This window comes from Westerdykella ornata (genome assembly GCF_010094085.1).
Source record: "Westerdykella ornata strain CBS 379.55 unplaced genomic scaffold EI97scaffold_35, whole genome shotgun sequence".
Classification (NCBI taxonomy): Eukaryota; Fungi; Ascomycota; class Dothideomycetes; order Pleosporales; family Sporormiaceae; genus Westerdykella; species Westerdykella ornata.
In genome coordinates this window covers 33,118-48,212 of record NW_022986885.1, presented here as the reverse complement: position 1 = coordinate 48,212, position 15,095 = coordinate 33,118, and the positions used below count along the sequence as shown (strand labels likewise).

The 15,095-nt window shown below is 52.9% G+C and overlaps 8 protein-coding genes across 8 annotated transcripts; 5 read left to right on the top strand and 3 right to left on the bottom strand.

The window, feature by feature from the left end:
- Window positions 1–274: 274 nt before the first annotated feature.
- On the bottom strand, window positions 275–792 carry EI97DRAFT_201776 (uncharacterized protein). The gene has a single exon (XM_033793689.1). The coding sequence runs from the start codon at window positions 707–709 to the stop codon at window positions 446–448; it is 264 nt and encodes an 87-aa protein (XP_033650178.1). The 5' UTR covers window positions 710–792; the 3' UTR covers window positions 275–445.
- On the bottom strand, window positions 793–1,456 carry EI97DRAFT_201923 (uncharacterized protein). Its single transcript, XM_033793690.1, has one exon. The coding sequence runs from the start codon at window positions 1,260–1,262 to the stop codon at window positions 876–878; it is 387 nt and encodes a 128-aa protein (XP_033650177.1). The 5' UTR covers window positions 1,263–1,456; the 3' UTR covers window positions 793–875.
- A 444-nt stretch (window positions 1,457–1,900) lies between these two features.
- Window positions 1,901–3,556, top strand: EI97DRAFT_201604 (acyl-CoA dehydrogenase NM domain-like protein). Its single transcript, XM_033793687.1, has 2 exons — window positions 1,901–2,500; window positions 2,548–3,556. The coding sequence occupies exons 1-2, from the start codon at window positions 2,003–2,005 to the stop codon at window positions 3,295–3,297; spliced, it is 1,248 nt and encodes a 415-aa protein (XP_033650176.1). The 5' UTR covers window positions 1,901–2,002; the 3' UTR covers window positions 3,298–3,556.
- A 258-nt stretch (window positions 3,557–3,814) lies between these two features.
- Window positions 3,815–6,497, top strand: EI97DRAFT_461740 (glycoside hydrolase; the record flags this gene model as incomplete). Its single annotated transcript, XM_033801218.1, has 2 exons — window positions 3,815–6,111; window positions 6,176–6,497. The coding sequence occupies 2 exons, from the start codon at window positions 3,815–3,817 to the stop codon at window positions 6,495–6,497; spliced, it is 2,619 nt and encodes an 872-aa protein (XP_033650175.1).
- Window positions 6,498–6,814: 317 nt separating this feature from the next.
- EI97DRAFT_436722 (uncharacterized protein) lies at window positions 6,815–8,252 on the top strand. The gene is made up of 2 exons (XM_033799186.1): window positions 6,815–8,100; window positions 8,148–8,252. Exon 1 carries the CDS (start codon window positions 6,985–6,987, stop codon window positions 8,023–8,025), a length of 1,041 nt encoding a protein of 346 aa, XP_033650174.1. The 5' UTR covers window positions 6,815–6,984; the 3' UTR covers window positions 8,026–8,100; window positions 8,148–8,252.
- EI97DRAFT_436721 (DUF572-domain-containing protein) lies at window positions 7,937–9,335 on the bottom strand. Its single transcript, XM_033799185.1, has 2 exons — window positions 8,105–9,335; window positions 7,937–8,047 (listed from the first exon to the last, which is right to left on the bottom strand). The coding sequence occupies exon 1, from the start codon at window positions 9,228–9,230 to the stop codon at window positions 8,397–8,399; it is 834 nt and encodes a 277-aa protein (XP_033650173.1). The 5' UTR covers window positions 9,231–9,335; the 3' UTR covers window positions 7,937–8,047; window positions 8,105–8,396.
- A 146-nt stretch (window positions 9,336–9,481) lies between these two features.
- Window positions 9,482–11,673, top strand: EI97DRAFT_405763 (TPR-like protein). Its single transcript, XM_033796571.1, has 2 exons — window positions 9,482–9,597; window positions 9,645–11,673. The coding sequence occupies exons 1-2, from the start codon at window positions 9,501–9,503 to the stop codon at window positions 11,327–11,329; spliced, it is 1,782 nt and encodes a 593-aa protein (XP_033650172.1). The 5' UTR covers window positions 9,482–9,500; the 3' UTR covers window positions 11,330–11,673.
- Window positions 11,674–12,688: 1,015 nt separating this feature from the next.
- Window positions 12,689–14,687, top strand: EI97DRAFT_425833 (BCS1-like ATPase-like protein; the record flags this gene model as incomplete). Its single annotated transcript, XM_033797171.1, has 2 exons — window positions 12,689–14,119; window positions 14,153–14,687. 2 exons carry the CDS (start codon window positions 12,689–12,691, stop codon window positions 14,471–14,473), a joined length of 1,752 nt encoding a protein of 583 aa, XP_033650171.1. The 3' UTR covers window positions 14,474–14,687.
- Window positions 14,688–15,095: the final 408 nt, after the last annotated feature.

Sequence of the window (15,095 nt, the reverse complement as noted above, 5' to 3'; positions counted from 1 at the left end):
TGAAGTTGGGGCGGCCGCTCGAGTTGAAGCTGCCGCCATTCCTGTTCATCGAGTTGTTGAACCGGCTGCCGTCGAAGTGGTTGGTTGGGTTCGGGAATGACATGCTGCTGGTTTCATTCGCGCGTATTCTTGTATCTTCTTGTCTTTTGAATAGAAATTATCCTCGTACAGTTGTTTTGGTGGAGTGGTAGGCGCTAGAGAAAGAGAATTCGTAGTCTCGTCATTTGCGGTCCAGCCGGCAATTCGTACGTATCATTAACAGTGAAGTAGTATAACGAGTGGAAGAATGCCACGCATTCCAGAAGCCGTCCCCGCCGTGCACCACTCTCAAAAGAAAGGAACCATGGTTCGAGATGATGAGCGTCTGTTCGCAGGTAGACGACCCACTATATCGACAACAGCGTCTGGCTGTTTTGCATGAACCGCGCACCGTCCGTCAACCCACCTACACAAACACGGTGAGCGGCATCAACAGACCGACTGTACAGCACGAACTGGTGGTCGGACCCTCCGCCAATGGTTCTGTTCTCCAGGCTGGGAAAAAACAGAGTCGTGTGCGCTGCGGTACAGCAGGTCTCAGACGGGTTTCATGACGCACACCCCAGGACTGTTGCTGCACCCCGCAAAACCTCATGTCGCGTGGCAGCGCTCGATGAACTGCCGATACATAATACCGAATACAAAAGTATTCTTGAGGCGAAAATGCCATTGGTTGCAGCTCAGATTCTTGGAATGTCGTGCAGTCTCCTCCAGGGTGAATGTCTTACGTAACCCTGTCATGCTTGGCGGTTCATGCTACAGTTGCGCGCCATTGTGCTTCAGGATCTGTAAGAGGTCAATGCGAGGACTTGTTGGGAGATTGGGCCTAGACTTTTCTATCTCTTACGGTTTAATGGGTGAACCAGGTTGACGGAAAGGTTTCCTTTTTGAGGCCCACTTCTCGATTTTTCTTGCATGCTGCGAGTGTAGATGTCTCCTTGCGACACGGCGAGTTGCAATCCGAGCGTGTGCGGCCATGCCATGAGCCTCTGCTCTGTCGTGCAACTCCAGTGTGATCCTTCCGCTGCAGCACGGCTAAGTGGAATGGCTGCGGTAGCGTGTAAATGAAGGTATAAGATGCAGAGGTGTGAGAAAGAGGGTTGTGAGGCATTGGAATTGAGACAGAGAACGAAGACTAGGATAAGGAATAACCATGCAGATATTACTCTGAACTTCTTCTCTTTCCTCGACGACGAACTGACAAAGGCGTTACAAGATAACATAGAGCTCGAGAAGGTCAGAAATATTTGAAAGGAATGGTTGCATGGGACGCGAAGCTCATTTGCTTAGCCCATCTGAGACCATATCTGGTTATATTTCTGGCTTCCAGCCTGTTCGGAGTGTGCCGTTTCTGTGTTCATGGTCGCTATTTGCGTGCTGCTGGTGGCAGCAAGTCCATAGTAGACTGCAGCGGCCTGGATTGATCAACTTCGGAATTATTGCCGTAGAGGTCTACCCCAGACATGGTTGCTAGAGAAAACGGAACGCAGTAGCGTAAGCGGCCGGCTCCAGGAGACCGAAGTAAGAAAAAGTAGCTCTCGAAAGGTGATCTCATCTCTTACTCGGTTATGTACCACGCTGACTATACTATAGTATAGCCTGAGTCTGCATATGTTGAAAGTCGTGAAGTACGCGAGGTGTTCCGATATTGAAAGAGAAATGCCTAGGTGTTCGCGGTGTCTGCAAACATTTCCAAAGAGACTGACACGCACAACTGATTCTGAATTGTGCCCCAAACCGTGGCATTATTGTGTGATGGAGGAAATCGAGTTGGAGGTTGCAGTACATACCTACCGCCAAGGTTCATCCCCTCCCTTGGCGTGATGACTCGCAGCTGCCCTGAGCCGCGGTAATGCAAGCATCTCAGATGCATTTATGTCCGACACTCAGCTACCATGGCTCGTTATAGAGCGCGCGGATCGACATCATTGCTGTCGAGAAAGCAGTTCCCTTACCCTCCATAATGGCATCCGGAAAGCAGGACACCTTTGGCAACCTCGGCCCCTGGAGTGAGCCCGCCTGGTACAACTCCCTCGCGTCGCCCTACTATAACGAATCCCACAGGAAGCTCCGGAATGCGATACGGAAATATGTCGACGAGAATATAAAGCCTTACATGTTGGAGTGGGAAGAGAAGGGAGAGGCACCGGTTGAAGCACGTCTGGCGTGGGCTCGATCCGGCTTTGCTTTCGCCGATGTCCCTGAGCCATACCGACCAAAGGATATTCCTGGGCCTGCCGGAATACCAGTCGGAGAGCTCGATGTCTTCCATCTTTTGACTCTGACAGACGAGACCAGCAGGATAGAGGGTGGCGTTGGTACTTCGCTGGGAGGTGGAAGCGTCATTGGTGTCCCGCCCATCGTGCATCACGGCACCGAGGAGCAGAAGAGAAAGTGGCTGCCTGGGCTATTTACTTGGGAGACAAGCTTCTGCTTGGGCATCACCGAGCCATCTGGTGGCGTACGTCCTCCACAATTCCAAGCTAAATTCGTGCTAACATGGCGCAGTCTGATGTCGCCAACATCCAGACCACGGCCGAGAAGTCGAAGTGCGGCAAGTACTATATCGTTAACGGATACAAAAAATGGATCACTGGCATGCCCTGGGCTACCCACATGACCACCGCCGTGCGCACCGGCGGTCCTGGTATGGGAGGTATCTCCGTCATCGTCATCCCCACAAACTCCAAGGGTCTCACGCACAGGAGGATACCCAACAGTGGACAGAAGGGTGGAGGCGCGAGCTTCGTCGAAATGGACGACGTCTACGTGCCCGTTGAGGACCTCATCGGCAAGGAGAACCAGGGTTTCAAAATCATCATGAAAAATTTCAATAAAGAACGATTTATCATGTCCGTTGGCTGCAACCGCAAGGCCCGTACCTGTCTGTCCGAGTCTTTCGAATATGCCCACAAGCGCCACACCTTTGGCAGGCCCCTGATTTCGAATCAGATCATCAGCCACAAGCTGGCGACCATAGGTCGCTATGTTGAAAGCCACTGGGCGTGGCTTGAGCAACTTGCCTACCACATCTCAAAGCACCCTCTGGGCTTTAACGACCCTGCCATTGCAGGCCAGATCGCTTTGTCCAAGGTTCATGGTGGCCGTATCCTAGAGATGGCGAATCGCGAGGCACAGCAGATTTTCGGAGGGGCTGGCTACCAGCGCGGAGGCACCGGGGCTATCATCGAGCAGATGAGCCGTGATCTGAGAATGATGGTAGGTTCGGATGAGTCATTTCGGGTATGCAGATGCTGATGGTGTTGTAGGTCGTCGGCGGCGGCAGTGAGGAGATTATCGCAGACCTTGCCCTGAGGCAGGAGACTGCCCTGGCCAAGAAGCGAGGATGGAAGTTATAACTGTGAATAGGAAAGTGACGTTGCATAAGGCTTCGAGCTAACTATATATCAACAAACATTCTGAAGGTGCCGAGCCTGGGCTCCCTAATGCAGACTCAGTGCAACGTTGTACATATTAACCCCAGCCTTGGCAGCTGGAGAAAAAGCCCACAGGTCCTAACTCCGCGCATTTATCATGTCGCGTAGCGTAAGAAGAGTCTCACCGGAGCACCTTCTTCTCCCAAAGCTTGCTCGATGGTGCGCCCTATGTCAAAACATCCAACTTAACTCCGGATGCAGGTGCTGCTGTTGAGGATAGGGTACACATCGCATGGTAGTAGCACCTGGACACCCACCGCGACATTGCCAGCGCCCCGTCTTTTTAAAGACGCGACCGTCACCTTTCGACTGTACTTGCACCGCGCTCGCTTTCGAAGATGGGCTACACATCAACTGTCTGGTCGTTTGGGCTGCTCATTGCCTCTTCGTTTCCGATCCACAAGGCCGCCGCAGCACCAGGCCAGGCGACCACCGTGTCAAGTTGGAAGGTTCAATCATCTTCAAAAACCGGAGACGATGTAGCGAAGCTCTCCAATCCCAATTTGGATACGTCCAGTTGGTACGGTATCGGCTCCCGTGGGACTCTCATGGCCACCTTGCTCGAGAACAAAGTGTACAATGAGACGGACCTCTTCTTCTCGAACAATCTCGAAAAGGTCGATTCAGCTCAGTTTCGAGTACCGTGGTACTACCGATCGGATATAAACCTCAGTTCCAGCGGCGGCTCGTACTTCCAATTGAGAACCCATGGCATCTCTTCGAGGGCGGATATCTACTTCAATGGAAAGACAATAGCAGATAAGAATGTGCAAGCGGGAGCCTACACGGGACTGGCATACGATATCACCAAGCAGGTCAAAAGCGGCAACAACACGCTTCTCATAAAGGCATACCCTACCGACTACAATCGCGATCTTGCGCTCGGATTCGTCGACTGGAACCCTTACCCGCCAGACAATGGTACAGGTGTGTGGAGGGGTGTCCAGATCACAGAGACTGGCCCGGTCTCCATATCATCGCCTCGAGCCATCTCGACACTACGGCCACTGGAGGCGCATGTCAGCATCAGACTCGATGTCCAGAACTGGTCAAATCGTGGAGTCCAGGGAGAGGTGACCTGTCAAATATCGGATCCTCAGGGGAACGAAGTTGGGAATCCGAGAGCCGAATTCCGCTTGAGTGCCGGAAAGATTGAAACGCTCACATTCAATGTCACAATCTCCAACCCGCACATCTGGTGGCCCAGGCAATGGGGCGCCCAACCCCTCTACACGACTACCTGTACGGCATCCACGGGCGCAGGCGTATCTGATCGTGCTCCACCTACAAAGTTCGGTATCCGAACTGTAACGTCCAACCTCAATTCATACAACGACACAACCTTCTATATCAACGACCGCCCCTTCCAAGTGATTGGCGCGGGCTACACATCCGACATGTTCCTGCGTTTCTCGCCCACCAAACTGCGCGCCCAATTCGAATACATCCTAGACATGGGCCTCAACACGGTGCGCCTTGAGGGCAAACAGGAACATCCCTACCTATACAGCATGGCGGACGAGATGGGTCTTATGATCATGGCAGGTTGGGAGTGCTGCGACAAGTGGGAGGGCTGGACGTACAACGACGAGGGTTCCGGCATCACTTGGACGGATCCCGACTACGACATCGCGAACAAGTCCATGCGGCACGAGGCAGAGATGATGCAGTCCCATCCCTCCATGCTCGCTTTCCTGGTTGGCAGCGACTTCTGGCCCGATGACCGCGCAACAATGATCTATGTCGACGCCCTTCGCGCTTTCGACTGGAATATCCCCATCATCAGCTCCGCCTCCCAGCGAGGCTATCCGAAACTGCTCGGCAACGGAGGAATGAAGATGGACGGACCGTATGATTGGGTTCCACCAAACTACTGGGGCGCAGATAAGCTCGGAGGCGCGTTCGGCTTCGGGAGCGAATTGGGCGCCGGCGTTGGCACGCCCGAGCTATCCTCGCTGAAGAAATTCCTCTCCAAAAGCGACATGGACGATCTGTGGAAAAATCCCGATAAAGGGCTCTACCACATGAGTACATCAGTATCCTCCTTCTACACGCGCAAAATCTACAACGACGCGCTCTGGGCGCGCTACGGCGCCCCGACGTCGCTCGACGACTACATCCTGAAGAGCCAAATGGCCGACTACGAAGCCACGCGCGCGCAATTCGAAGCGTACGCGTCGCACTGGGGCGCCTCGCGGAAAGCCACGGGACTCATCTACTGGATGTTGAACAACGCCTGGCCGTCGCTCCACTGGAATCTCTTCGACTATTACCTCCATTCTGGCGGAAGTTACTTCGGCACGAAGATGGGCGCGAGGATGGAGCATGTGAGTTTTGATTATTCGACGTGGTCGGTGTGGATGACGAATCGCGCGATTGATAAGGGCGGGATGAGGACTGTGGAGGTCGAGATGGTGGATTTAAAGGGCCGGACGCTGTGGAAGGCTGATCCGTTGGACGTGCAGATGAGACCGAATGAGGCGAGGTGGGTGGTGGTGTTGCCGATGGGAGGGCTCGAGGGGAAGGGCACGGTGTTGTTGAGGTTGGTGATGCATGATAAGAAGAGGGTCATCAGTAGGAATGTTTATTGGTTGTCTGCGAAAGAGGATGAATTGGATTGGGACAATTCGACTTGGTATGTTTGTCTCTCTTTTTTTCTTCATGTTCGGCAATGTTACTCATGCTCTGCTCTTCAACAGGTACCACACTCCCGTCTCCTCGTATGCCAATTACACCGACCTTGCCACCATGCCGCTCGCAAACCTCACCGTGACGCCTTCTGGAGCTAGTAAACTTACTTTGCAAAACACCTCACCTATTCCAGCTGTGTTCATCCGCCTCAACCTGGTGGACAGTGCCGGAGACGACATCGTTCCTGTCCGCTGGTCAGAGAACTATATAACGCTGTTCCCCGGGGAGAAAATGGATGTCACGGTCTCATACGATGTATCCTCTTGTTGGAATGCGCGCGTTCAGGTCTCTGGGAGGAATGTCAAAGCGGGAAGTGTGCAGTTGGGGTAAAAGGGAGGGGGTTGTTTTGGGTACGGGGTGGGCTCTTCGTCATTTAAACCATCTGTTACGTGCAGTTCAAGCGGCGATCAACACTTTATAGTATGAAACACAGACATAGAAGGCTGGTTTCTAAGTACTATTCAAAAGGATGACACAGGAATGCAGGCTAGACACACCATATAATCCATCTCACAGTAAAGGGGAATAAACCCTGCATGATCATAAAGTGGTAATTGGGTGATACGTACCCCGGTCGTTACCCCAGATTCCAAAGGACGGCAATTAGAATTAATCCGGGAAACGGAACAATTTCCATAACCCATGGCATCATATATAAACAGTTATTGCTCCTATAGGAGACATGGGATTCTCGGGGAGAAGGGTGCCATCGGAGGGGAATGTCTTAGTTTTACGCAGGACAGATCGTATGTCGTGGTACTTGAATCGTTCAAGTCCACATTTCTACCATCCTGACTACGCCCTCCTTCTTCCCAAAATGCGTCCCATCACCGTCTCCCTCCTCTCGCTCCTCACCATACAAGCCACTGCATCTCCAACCCTCCAACCCCTCGACCTCTCCTCCCACACCCTCAACCCCCGTGCCGACCCCTCCCTGACCAGCTACCTGGGCGCCTTCTTCCTCGGCGACAAACCCTCCATCTACTTCTACCAATCCAACGGCAACAACGGCCTCTCCTTCAAACCCCTGAACAGAGGCCAACCCATCATCAACCCCACCAAAGGCACACAAGGCGTCCGCGACCCCTCCCTCATCGCCGGCGGAGGCCCCGACGCAGGCCAGAAATGGTACATCATCGGCACGGACCTTCACATCGGCAAGACGACATGGGACGCCGCGCAACGCACGGGTAGCAGGGGCATCTTCGTCTGGGAGTCCACCGACCTAGTGACCTGGGGGCAGGAGAGACTTGTGCAAGTGGAAGACGCAACGGCGGGCATGGTGTGGGCGCCCGACGCGATATGGGACGCCGAGAAGGGCCAGTATCTCGTGCACTGGGCGAGCAAATTCTACCCCGCGAGTGACCCGGAGCATAAGGGGAGTCCGAGCGCGATAAGGATCCGGTATGCGTATACCAGGGACTTTAGGACGTTCACGGCGCCGGGGGATTATATCAATAGGTCGCCGACGAATATCATTGATTTGAATATCTTGCCGCTGGGTGGGAATGCGTATGCGCGCTTTATGAAGGATGAAACTGCGAAGACGGTGTTCACGGAGATCAGTACGACCGGGTTGTTTGGGACGTGGACGAGACCGGCGGGATCGAATGCGATCATTGCTTCGGGTGTTGAGGGCCCGGCTGCGTATTGGGATAACCAGGTGGATGGGAAGGCGTATCTTTTGCTCGACTTCTATGGCAGTGACGGATACAGGCCGTATGAGACTGCCGATGTGAAGAGTGGGAAGTGGACTGCGAGTAACAGGAGTGGGTTTCCGAAGAACCTGAGACATGGCAGTGTTCTTCCTGTGAATGCGACTATTGCGGCGGCGCTTAGTGCGAGGTGGCCCGCGTAAATGAATAGAGCGTTGGAGAAGGCTGATGCTCAATTTGGGTTATTAATATACGTATGTGCCAGGAAGTAGAGGGACCTACAATGCGTTTAGTTGAATGATTGAATTCTACATGTTTCGCTAACCTTAGCTCACAGTATCCCTCTTTTTTCTGTCAACCTCATGCCATATACTCCAATGATCGTCCAATAATCCAAGCTCTATGATTGTCCTCATGACATTCAGCGGAGACAGCTACAGCGAACCACTTGGTGGCAAGGCCCCTCTGCATTAATTCTGAATATTTTCCGTACTAAGAACCGGACTATTATTTGCATTATCCAGCATGCATGGGGTATACCCTTAACGCCAGCAGAGAACCAAGTCATAATACATTAGCCAGAGTCGTCATCGTATCCAGAGAGAAGAGAAACCGGTGGCTGCACGACAGGCTTTTGGGGGACGTTCCCAGAGTTTGGTCCAGATGGGGCCACAGTAGGTTCAGTGCTCCGCTTTTTTAGACCCAACATAGCAGTCGCGTCCTTCTTCTTTGCCTTTGGTCGGACGAAGCTTGTTGCTGGGGGTGGCGTAGGCTCCTCTTCGACAATCTGATCGTCGCCGTTCTGAACTCTCATTTTGAACGCTTCCCTTGCTATCCTTGCGTCCTCTTCATCCTCTTTTTGATGTTGTGGCGGCTCGGCGGGCACCACTGCGCGATCTTTTCCTGATTCTATCCGTGCATTCCTCGCGCGGATCTCGTCAAGGGCGTCATTTATCCGCATCTCATTCTGTTGCTGCAGAGTCCTTTCCTCCAGGTCTTTCATCTTATCCACAGCTTCCTCTTCTTCCTCATAATCTAACGGATTTGGCTCTGCCAGTTTGCTCTCCCGCCAAGGTTCGTAGTTGCGCTTGCATCCGCGCTCCGCCGCGTAATCGGTGTGTTGCGGGTCCGTTTTGAATGTGATCTCCGACGAGCAGCGCGTGCATCGGATGTAGAAGCGGATGATCGAGATTCCGAGATACTTCTCCTCCGTCGTCTCTTTCCTGGCGTTGAATTTCCGCCCTTTGTAGATGAACTCGCCGCAGCTGGTGCACTGCATAGAGAACGGGGCCATCAGTCGGACAGTGGGTAGAACGGGTTTCCCTCCTTTTGCGCCGCGTTGCCGGACAATCTTGGACGGATCGAAGTCCGGGGGGTAGTACTTGGAAAGTACCTTTCGTTCAGACATGTTGCTTCGGAGAACAAGATGTTAACGGTGATAAAGTAAGGGATTCTGATGGTGCGGCGTTGCGCGGTCGGAGAGTAAGTGGATGTTGGCGGAGGTGTGGAGTGTGGGGGAAAGAATAGAGGAAGGTACCTTGATGGCAACTTAGAGAATGCCTGGGCATCGCGTGGTGCCAAGCTTTATCGAGCCCCTCCCACGTGACTACGCGTCTCCCCAGGTTTCAATGTTGGCGCAACCGAACAACACCGCAGCCATGGACATTCTACCAGTAGCATGGAGAAGCATCTACGAGAATGGAGAACTACTGCGGTGAACAAGAATCAGTACGAGACCGCCATCTTCGTAGCAGATAAACTGCTTGCCCTGACAAGTACGATTTCTGCCTGTCACGATTCTATGCCGCTAATACATGGATAGAGGATGACAACGATGCATTCTGGCTCGCTCAAGCTCACTTCCGGACCGGCAATTACAGTCGCGCCCAAACCTATTTGTCACGCGGCCAGCTGATTGAAAGGAATCCTCAATGTCGATATCTACACGCGCAATGTTCCATAAAACTGGGGAAGATCGAAGAAGCGCTCGACACCCTCGGCGAGCAGAACCCCACCCACCTTATATCGCAGCCGGACAATAGACACCACAAACTGCGGCATGTGGATGTCAATGTACGCTCTGGTAGACATAAAGCTGCCTTACGGAGCGACCGCGTTCCCACGAGTGAAGAGCGCGAGAGGGAGGACTCAACAAGTCTGAAATTTGAAGCGGGCATGTGCTATCTACGGGGAATGTGTTTCGCGAAACAAAACGCCTTTGACAGGGCAAAAGAATGTTTCAAGACGGCGGTGCAAATCGATGTCCAGTGTTTCGAGGCGTTTGACGAGCTCATGTCTAATGCGCTCATGTCGCCAGCAGAAGAATGGGCCTTCCTCGAGTCGCTCGACTTCGACATGATCAACGTTGAGGACAACCCGTCTCTGTCGCAAGAAGCTGCCGAGTTCACGAAGACATTATACATAACACGTTTGTCCAAGTACGGGCGGCCAGCAGAGTTTACCGATGCGGCTGAGACGCTATCCACACACTACAATCTTTCCGACAACCCAGACATCTTGCTATCCAAGGCCGAACTTCTCTTCACCAATTGCCAGTTTCGGAATGCGTTGGCGCTTACTTCCTATGTGTTAAAGACGGACAAATACAATTTCGCGGGCATACCGATACACGTCGCTTGTCTCCACGAACTCGGCGAGAAGAATGCTCTATTTCTCCTGGCACACGACCTCGTAGACAACCACCCACAAGAGCCCGCCGCCTGGCTTGCGGTCGGCACGTACTACTTCTCCATCCATCGCATTGCAGAGGCCCGACGCTTCTTCTCCAAAGCCTCGGTTATGAACCCTCATTTCGGGTCCGCTTGGATTGGCTTTGCACATACATTCTCCGCAGAGGGAGAGCATGATCAAGCCATCTCTGCATACTCCACAGCCGCCCGCCTATTCCAAGGGACGCACCTACCGCAATTATTCCTCGGAATGGAAAACCTACAACTCAACAACCTCAGCCTGGCGCACGAATATCTGAATACAGCCTACGAGCTCTGTAAGGATGACCCTCTGCTTCTTAACGAAATGGGCGTCGTCTTTTATCAAGAAGAAAACTTCCCCGCCGCCATTGAGCACTTCCAACGTGCCATAGCCATTGCAGAACAGAATGAAGCCGACCACGACGCTTTACTGCCTACGCGGAATAATCTAGCGCACGCCCTGCGCCAAAGCGGTCACTTGGAGGAGGCTCTCGACGTTTTCGACGAAGTCCTCCGCCACGGCGACAAGGATGTCGCTGTCTTCTCTGCGAAGGGCCTTGTATTGCTGCAGCTGGGTCGGAGCTGGGACGCCATTGTGACACTCCACGAGGCGCTTGCCATCGATCCGCAGGCTACATTGGCTACAGATCTGTTGAATAAGGCGTTTGCGGAGAATGAGAGTGAGCCCATCGCCAACGATGAGGAGGAGTTTGCAGACTTGGATAGAAAAGTCAAGGGGAGGTTGGCTGGGCAGGGGAAGGCCTTGGATAGCATGATGTTGGATTCTGACATCTAGACCAAGTGAAGAAAATGCGGTTGGGTGCATTGGCGTTACTGGAATCCTGGATAGGACGGGGTATTGGAAGGTTGCTATTCTTGCATGAGCAAGTTTGGGTAGAAGAGTGGAATGCTTGTTTTGTTCTGCCCTTCACTGATCAGAGCTCTGTAAGGGAAAATGATATCCATTTTCCTATGTACTTGTACCGCTGAGCGCCTTTTGAGGGGTGCTGGACTACTACACATCTGCGTGGGTCTACTTTTACCTGTCTTGTCCGCTCTTCTGAGATGACACGCCATGCATGAAGCAAGCCTAAATTAGATGCGCATCTGCACAGCTGTAAAGAGACCACTCGAAGCTCCACATTGTACGGCTTCGCAGGTTGTTGTAAAGTCAGATACGTGACAGACAAACAAACTCCACCTTTCACACTTATTCTTTGAACTACAACTCATGTCGGACATGCCGTCGCACACTTTTCGGGTTGTTGCATGGTGAATGTGGCTGGTGCAGCAGATCATTGACGCTGTGAATGTGGCTGGTGCAAGTGAGCTTTCAAGGTTTGCGGCTCAGCACTCCCCCACCTCAGTGCATGCAGTCAGACACAACCTTGTTCTATCGGCATGTCCGCCCACTTCTCAACTTGTCTTTCACTCGCCTTTTTCACTCCTGCCTGCTGTGCCACTCTAAGTCTGGAGTAGAGTTCCCCACAGTTTTGCATGCACCGACCAGTTGCACGTGCTGTCTTCAGCCCAACGAGCATCGGGATACGGTGAATCTTTGGAGATATGCGGGGACCGCCTTTTCCATCTGTCATTCAACTTGCCCTTTTCGGATCTTGATACGGCCTTTCAGCCCTACGTTATCCTCAAGTGTACAGGCCTGGACCCGCTCGTCGGTGTAATGCTGTTCTGCCTAGAGACTCTCAGCTGGCGTTTGACAAACTGCGGTCAGTCTAGCGGCCACTGACCAACGAGACCAGTAACATGGCTGCACGGATGCTGATAGTGCATACGCCGCGTCCGCATTCTGCTGGTTAGTCATATGCAATGGTTACCCTTTGGCGGTATGCAGCCTCAGCAGGGAGTGGCGCATGCATATCGTTTCTAAGATCACGTTGGTTTGCCGACGTCAGAGGCCGCCTACGAACTTCTAGTATATAAGTACCTGTTGCTTCCAGTCCGGTAGGTCACCGTGCTTCTCTTACTTTCACTACTCGCCTAGCTTGCGCTGAGCGCATCCGTACGGGCTTCACCGCTGGTACTTGGGAGCGGCTTTCATTCTTTCATCCTGACATTGGAACAACCTATCAACCTCCCAACTTCTCGTGCAACCTTCCACAAATCGTCAATCGAAGACCTTCGGCTCACATCCGTCATGGACTTTACCAAATTGGATAACATCAAGTTCGATTCCTCGAGCAACTCGACACTCACCAGTCTCCCTTCCCTGCTCCTGGAAGCCTTCATACCGGGATATGGCCTTATCTCGCAGATCATCTTCCGCCTCTTCGGCTTCGACATCGGCCTTGCCGTATCCGGATGTATCATCGTCTATGGCCTAGGCCTCGGCGGCAGGATCATCTACTACAAGGCTCTCTCCATCTTCGTCGCCTACTTCATGTGCTGCATCGAAGTGGAAGACGACGACGACCTCTTCGAACAGATCATGGAATGGATGTCGGAGCAACGCATGACCAAGAAATCCCGGTCTCTCCGGGCTGTCTCGCACTGGATGTCGCAATGGCACGAGACGGACGAGGAGAGGAAGGCCGCTGACGAGGACGTCTTGGACGAGTCCGGCATATTCAATTTCGAGAAGTGGGCTAGCACGATTCCGCCACGCTACGAACCGAGTTTCGGCAGCAACGTCTTCTGGTTCGAGGGGCGCATGTTTTTCTTCAGTCGGACGAGGAGGGAGAAGTCGAAGAGTATCTGGGGAGGTGAAGATCAGTTCCTGGATATCTCGTGTATTGGAAGGAGCACCGAGCCGATTAAAGAGCTGCTGGATCACATCAAGAAGTGGCGGCTCAAGAAGAACAGTAAGATGACTGCCGTGAATCGACCGGCTCCGAAAGAAGAGAGGATGGGTTCGTACTCCTGGGACAGGCAGTCGCTGCGGCCGTCACGGCCACTGAGCACTGTGTCATTAGACCAGGAGCAGAAGGCCATGATTGTAAGGGACATCAACGAATACTTGCATCCTTCCAGTGCGCTTTGGTATGCAAGGAGAGGAATTCCATATAGGAGAGGGTACCTGTTCTGGGGATCTCCAGGTACTGGCAAGACTAGCCTCAGCTTCGCATTGGCTGGCATTTTCGGTCTTGACATCTACTGCGTTTCCCTCACGGAGCCCGGACTCACTGAAGCATGCCTGAACAAGCTCTTTGCGGACCTCCCACGGCGCTGCATTGTCCTCTTAGAAGACATCGACGCCGCAGGACTCCGCCGTGAGGACGAACCCACAGATTCCAAAGACAACGGCGACGCCAAGGACGACACAAGCGACGACGGCACTCTCACGAAAATAACAAAGGCCGACTTACTGCCCGGCAGCAAACCAGGCCCGCCCGCGCTGGCCCCTACAGCCGATAAGTCGCGCATCACCCTCAGCGGCTTGCTCAATGTCATCGACGGCGTAGCCTCGCACGAAGGCCGCGTGCTCATCATGACGACCAACTGCCCGAGCAAACTCGACCCCGCGCTCGTCCGCCCGGGCCGCGTGGATCTCCAAATCAAATTCACTCTCGCCACGTCCGACCAGATCCGCGACATCTTCATCCGCATGTACTCGACTGAACGCGACGCCGTGCACTCGCCCTCCTCTTCTCCCACCACCAAGAAGGCCCCACACTCTAGATCCGGGAGCAAGAGTTCCTCCAACCCGGACGCAGAGTTCCTCGAGATGCTGTCCCAGGCGCCGATTCTGAATATCGTGGAGCCGGAGAAATTGAAATTTATGGCCGAGGAGTTTGCGGACGCGCTGCCTGCGGGTGTGTTTTCGCCGGCGGAGATTCAGGGGTTTCTGCTGATGAGGAAGAAGGATCCGCGGAGGGCTTTGGAGGAGGTTGCGGCGTGGAGGGATGGGTTGTTGGAGAAGAAGGGGAAGATGATGGGGGAGGGGAAGGTGCGTGTGGGTGCGGGTGCGGGTGCGGGGTTATAGGTTGCTGGGATAGGGGTTTGGTTGGCGTTGAAGGATTGTGGGAGTGAGGCTTCCGGGCGGTCATTTTTTGGTATTCGGAGTTTTGCATTTTTGGAGGGGTTTCGCTCAGATTGCTCTATATCGGCGAGCTGGGTGGTGATGCCTACCCTAAGAGTAAGATATATGACAATGGGAAGATGAAATAATGAAATAGCATTTCAAATCTACACATATTCATATCTTTAAGCATGACAGAAACTCTTATGGTTTCGCCGTCTCAGGCAAGGAGCATGAAAATATGAAGTCCACCTCATAGGAATTGTACTTACAAATAACACTGCATGCAATCCTCCGAATCTCTCTTGTTGAATCATAGCGCAAATTCACGCTCTGATCGATAATCTGTCACACTGGATTGGCTCCATTTGGGAATAGCTTTTGGTATCCGGCGTGGTGTTACTTGCGCTATCTGAGTCTAGTACAGTAAAATCCTAAATGCTTCGAACATATTACATTGCCTTTATCTATTGACTAGTTAGCAGTTGGAGTACACTTTCTTACTTGTAAGGAGGCTGAGGCGCTAACTACATACAGCTAGCCTCTATGAACGACCTTGGGGACTGAATCGTCTCCAAGGGCCGTC

Excerpts from the sequence above, each read along its gene's own strand:
- EI97DRAFT_436721 (XM_033799185.1), bottom strand. The coding sequence starts at position 9,230 with ATGTCTGAACGAAAGGTACTTTCCAAGTACTACCCCCCGGACTTCGAT.
- EI97DRAFT_201923 (XM_033793690.1), bottom strand. The coding sequence starts at position 1,262 with ATGTTATCTTGTAACGCCTTTGTCAGTTCGTCGTCGAGGAAAGAGAAG.
- EI97DRAFT_405763 (XM_033796571.1), top strand. The coding sequence starts at position 9,501 with ATGGAGAAGCATCTACGAGAATGGAGAACTACTGCGGTGAACAAGAAT. Across the intron at positions 9,598-9,644 it reads TAAACTGCTTGCCCTGACAA|AGGATGACAACGATGCATTC; the intron begins GTACGATTTCTG and ends ATACATGGATAG.
- EI97DRAFT_201776 (XM_033793689.1), bottom strand. The coding sequence starts at position 709 with ATGGCATTTTCGCCTCAAGAATACTTTTGTATTCGGTATTATGTATCG.
- EI97DRAFT_201604 (XM_033793687.1), top strand. The coding sequence starts at position 2,003 with ATGGCATCCGGAAAGCAGGACACCTTTGGCAACCTCGGCCCCTGGAGT. Across the intron at positions 2,501-2,547 it reads TCACCGAGCCATCTGGTGGC|TCTGATGTCGCCAACATCCA; the intron begins GTACGTCCTCCA and ends AACATGGCGCAG.
- EI97DRAFT_436722 (XM_033799186.1), top strand. The coding sequence starts at position 6,985 with ATGCGTCCCATCACCGTCTCCCTCCTCTCGCTCCTCACCATACAAGCC.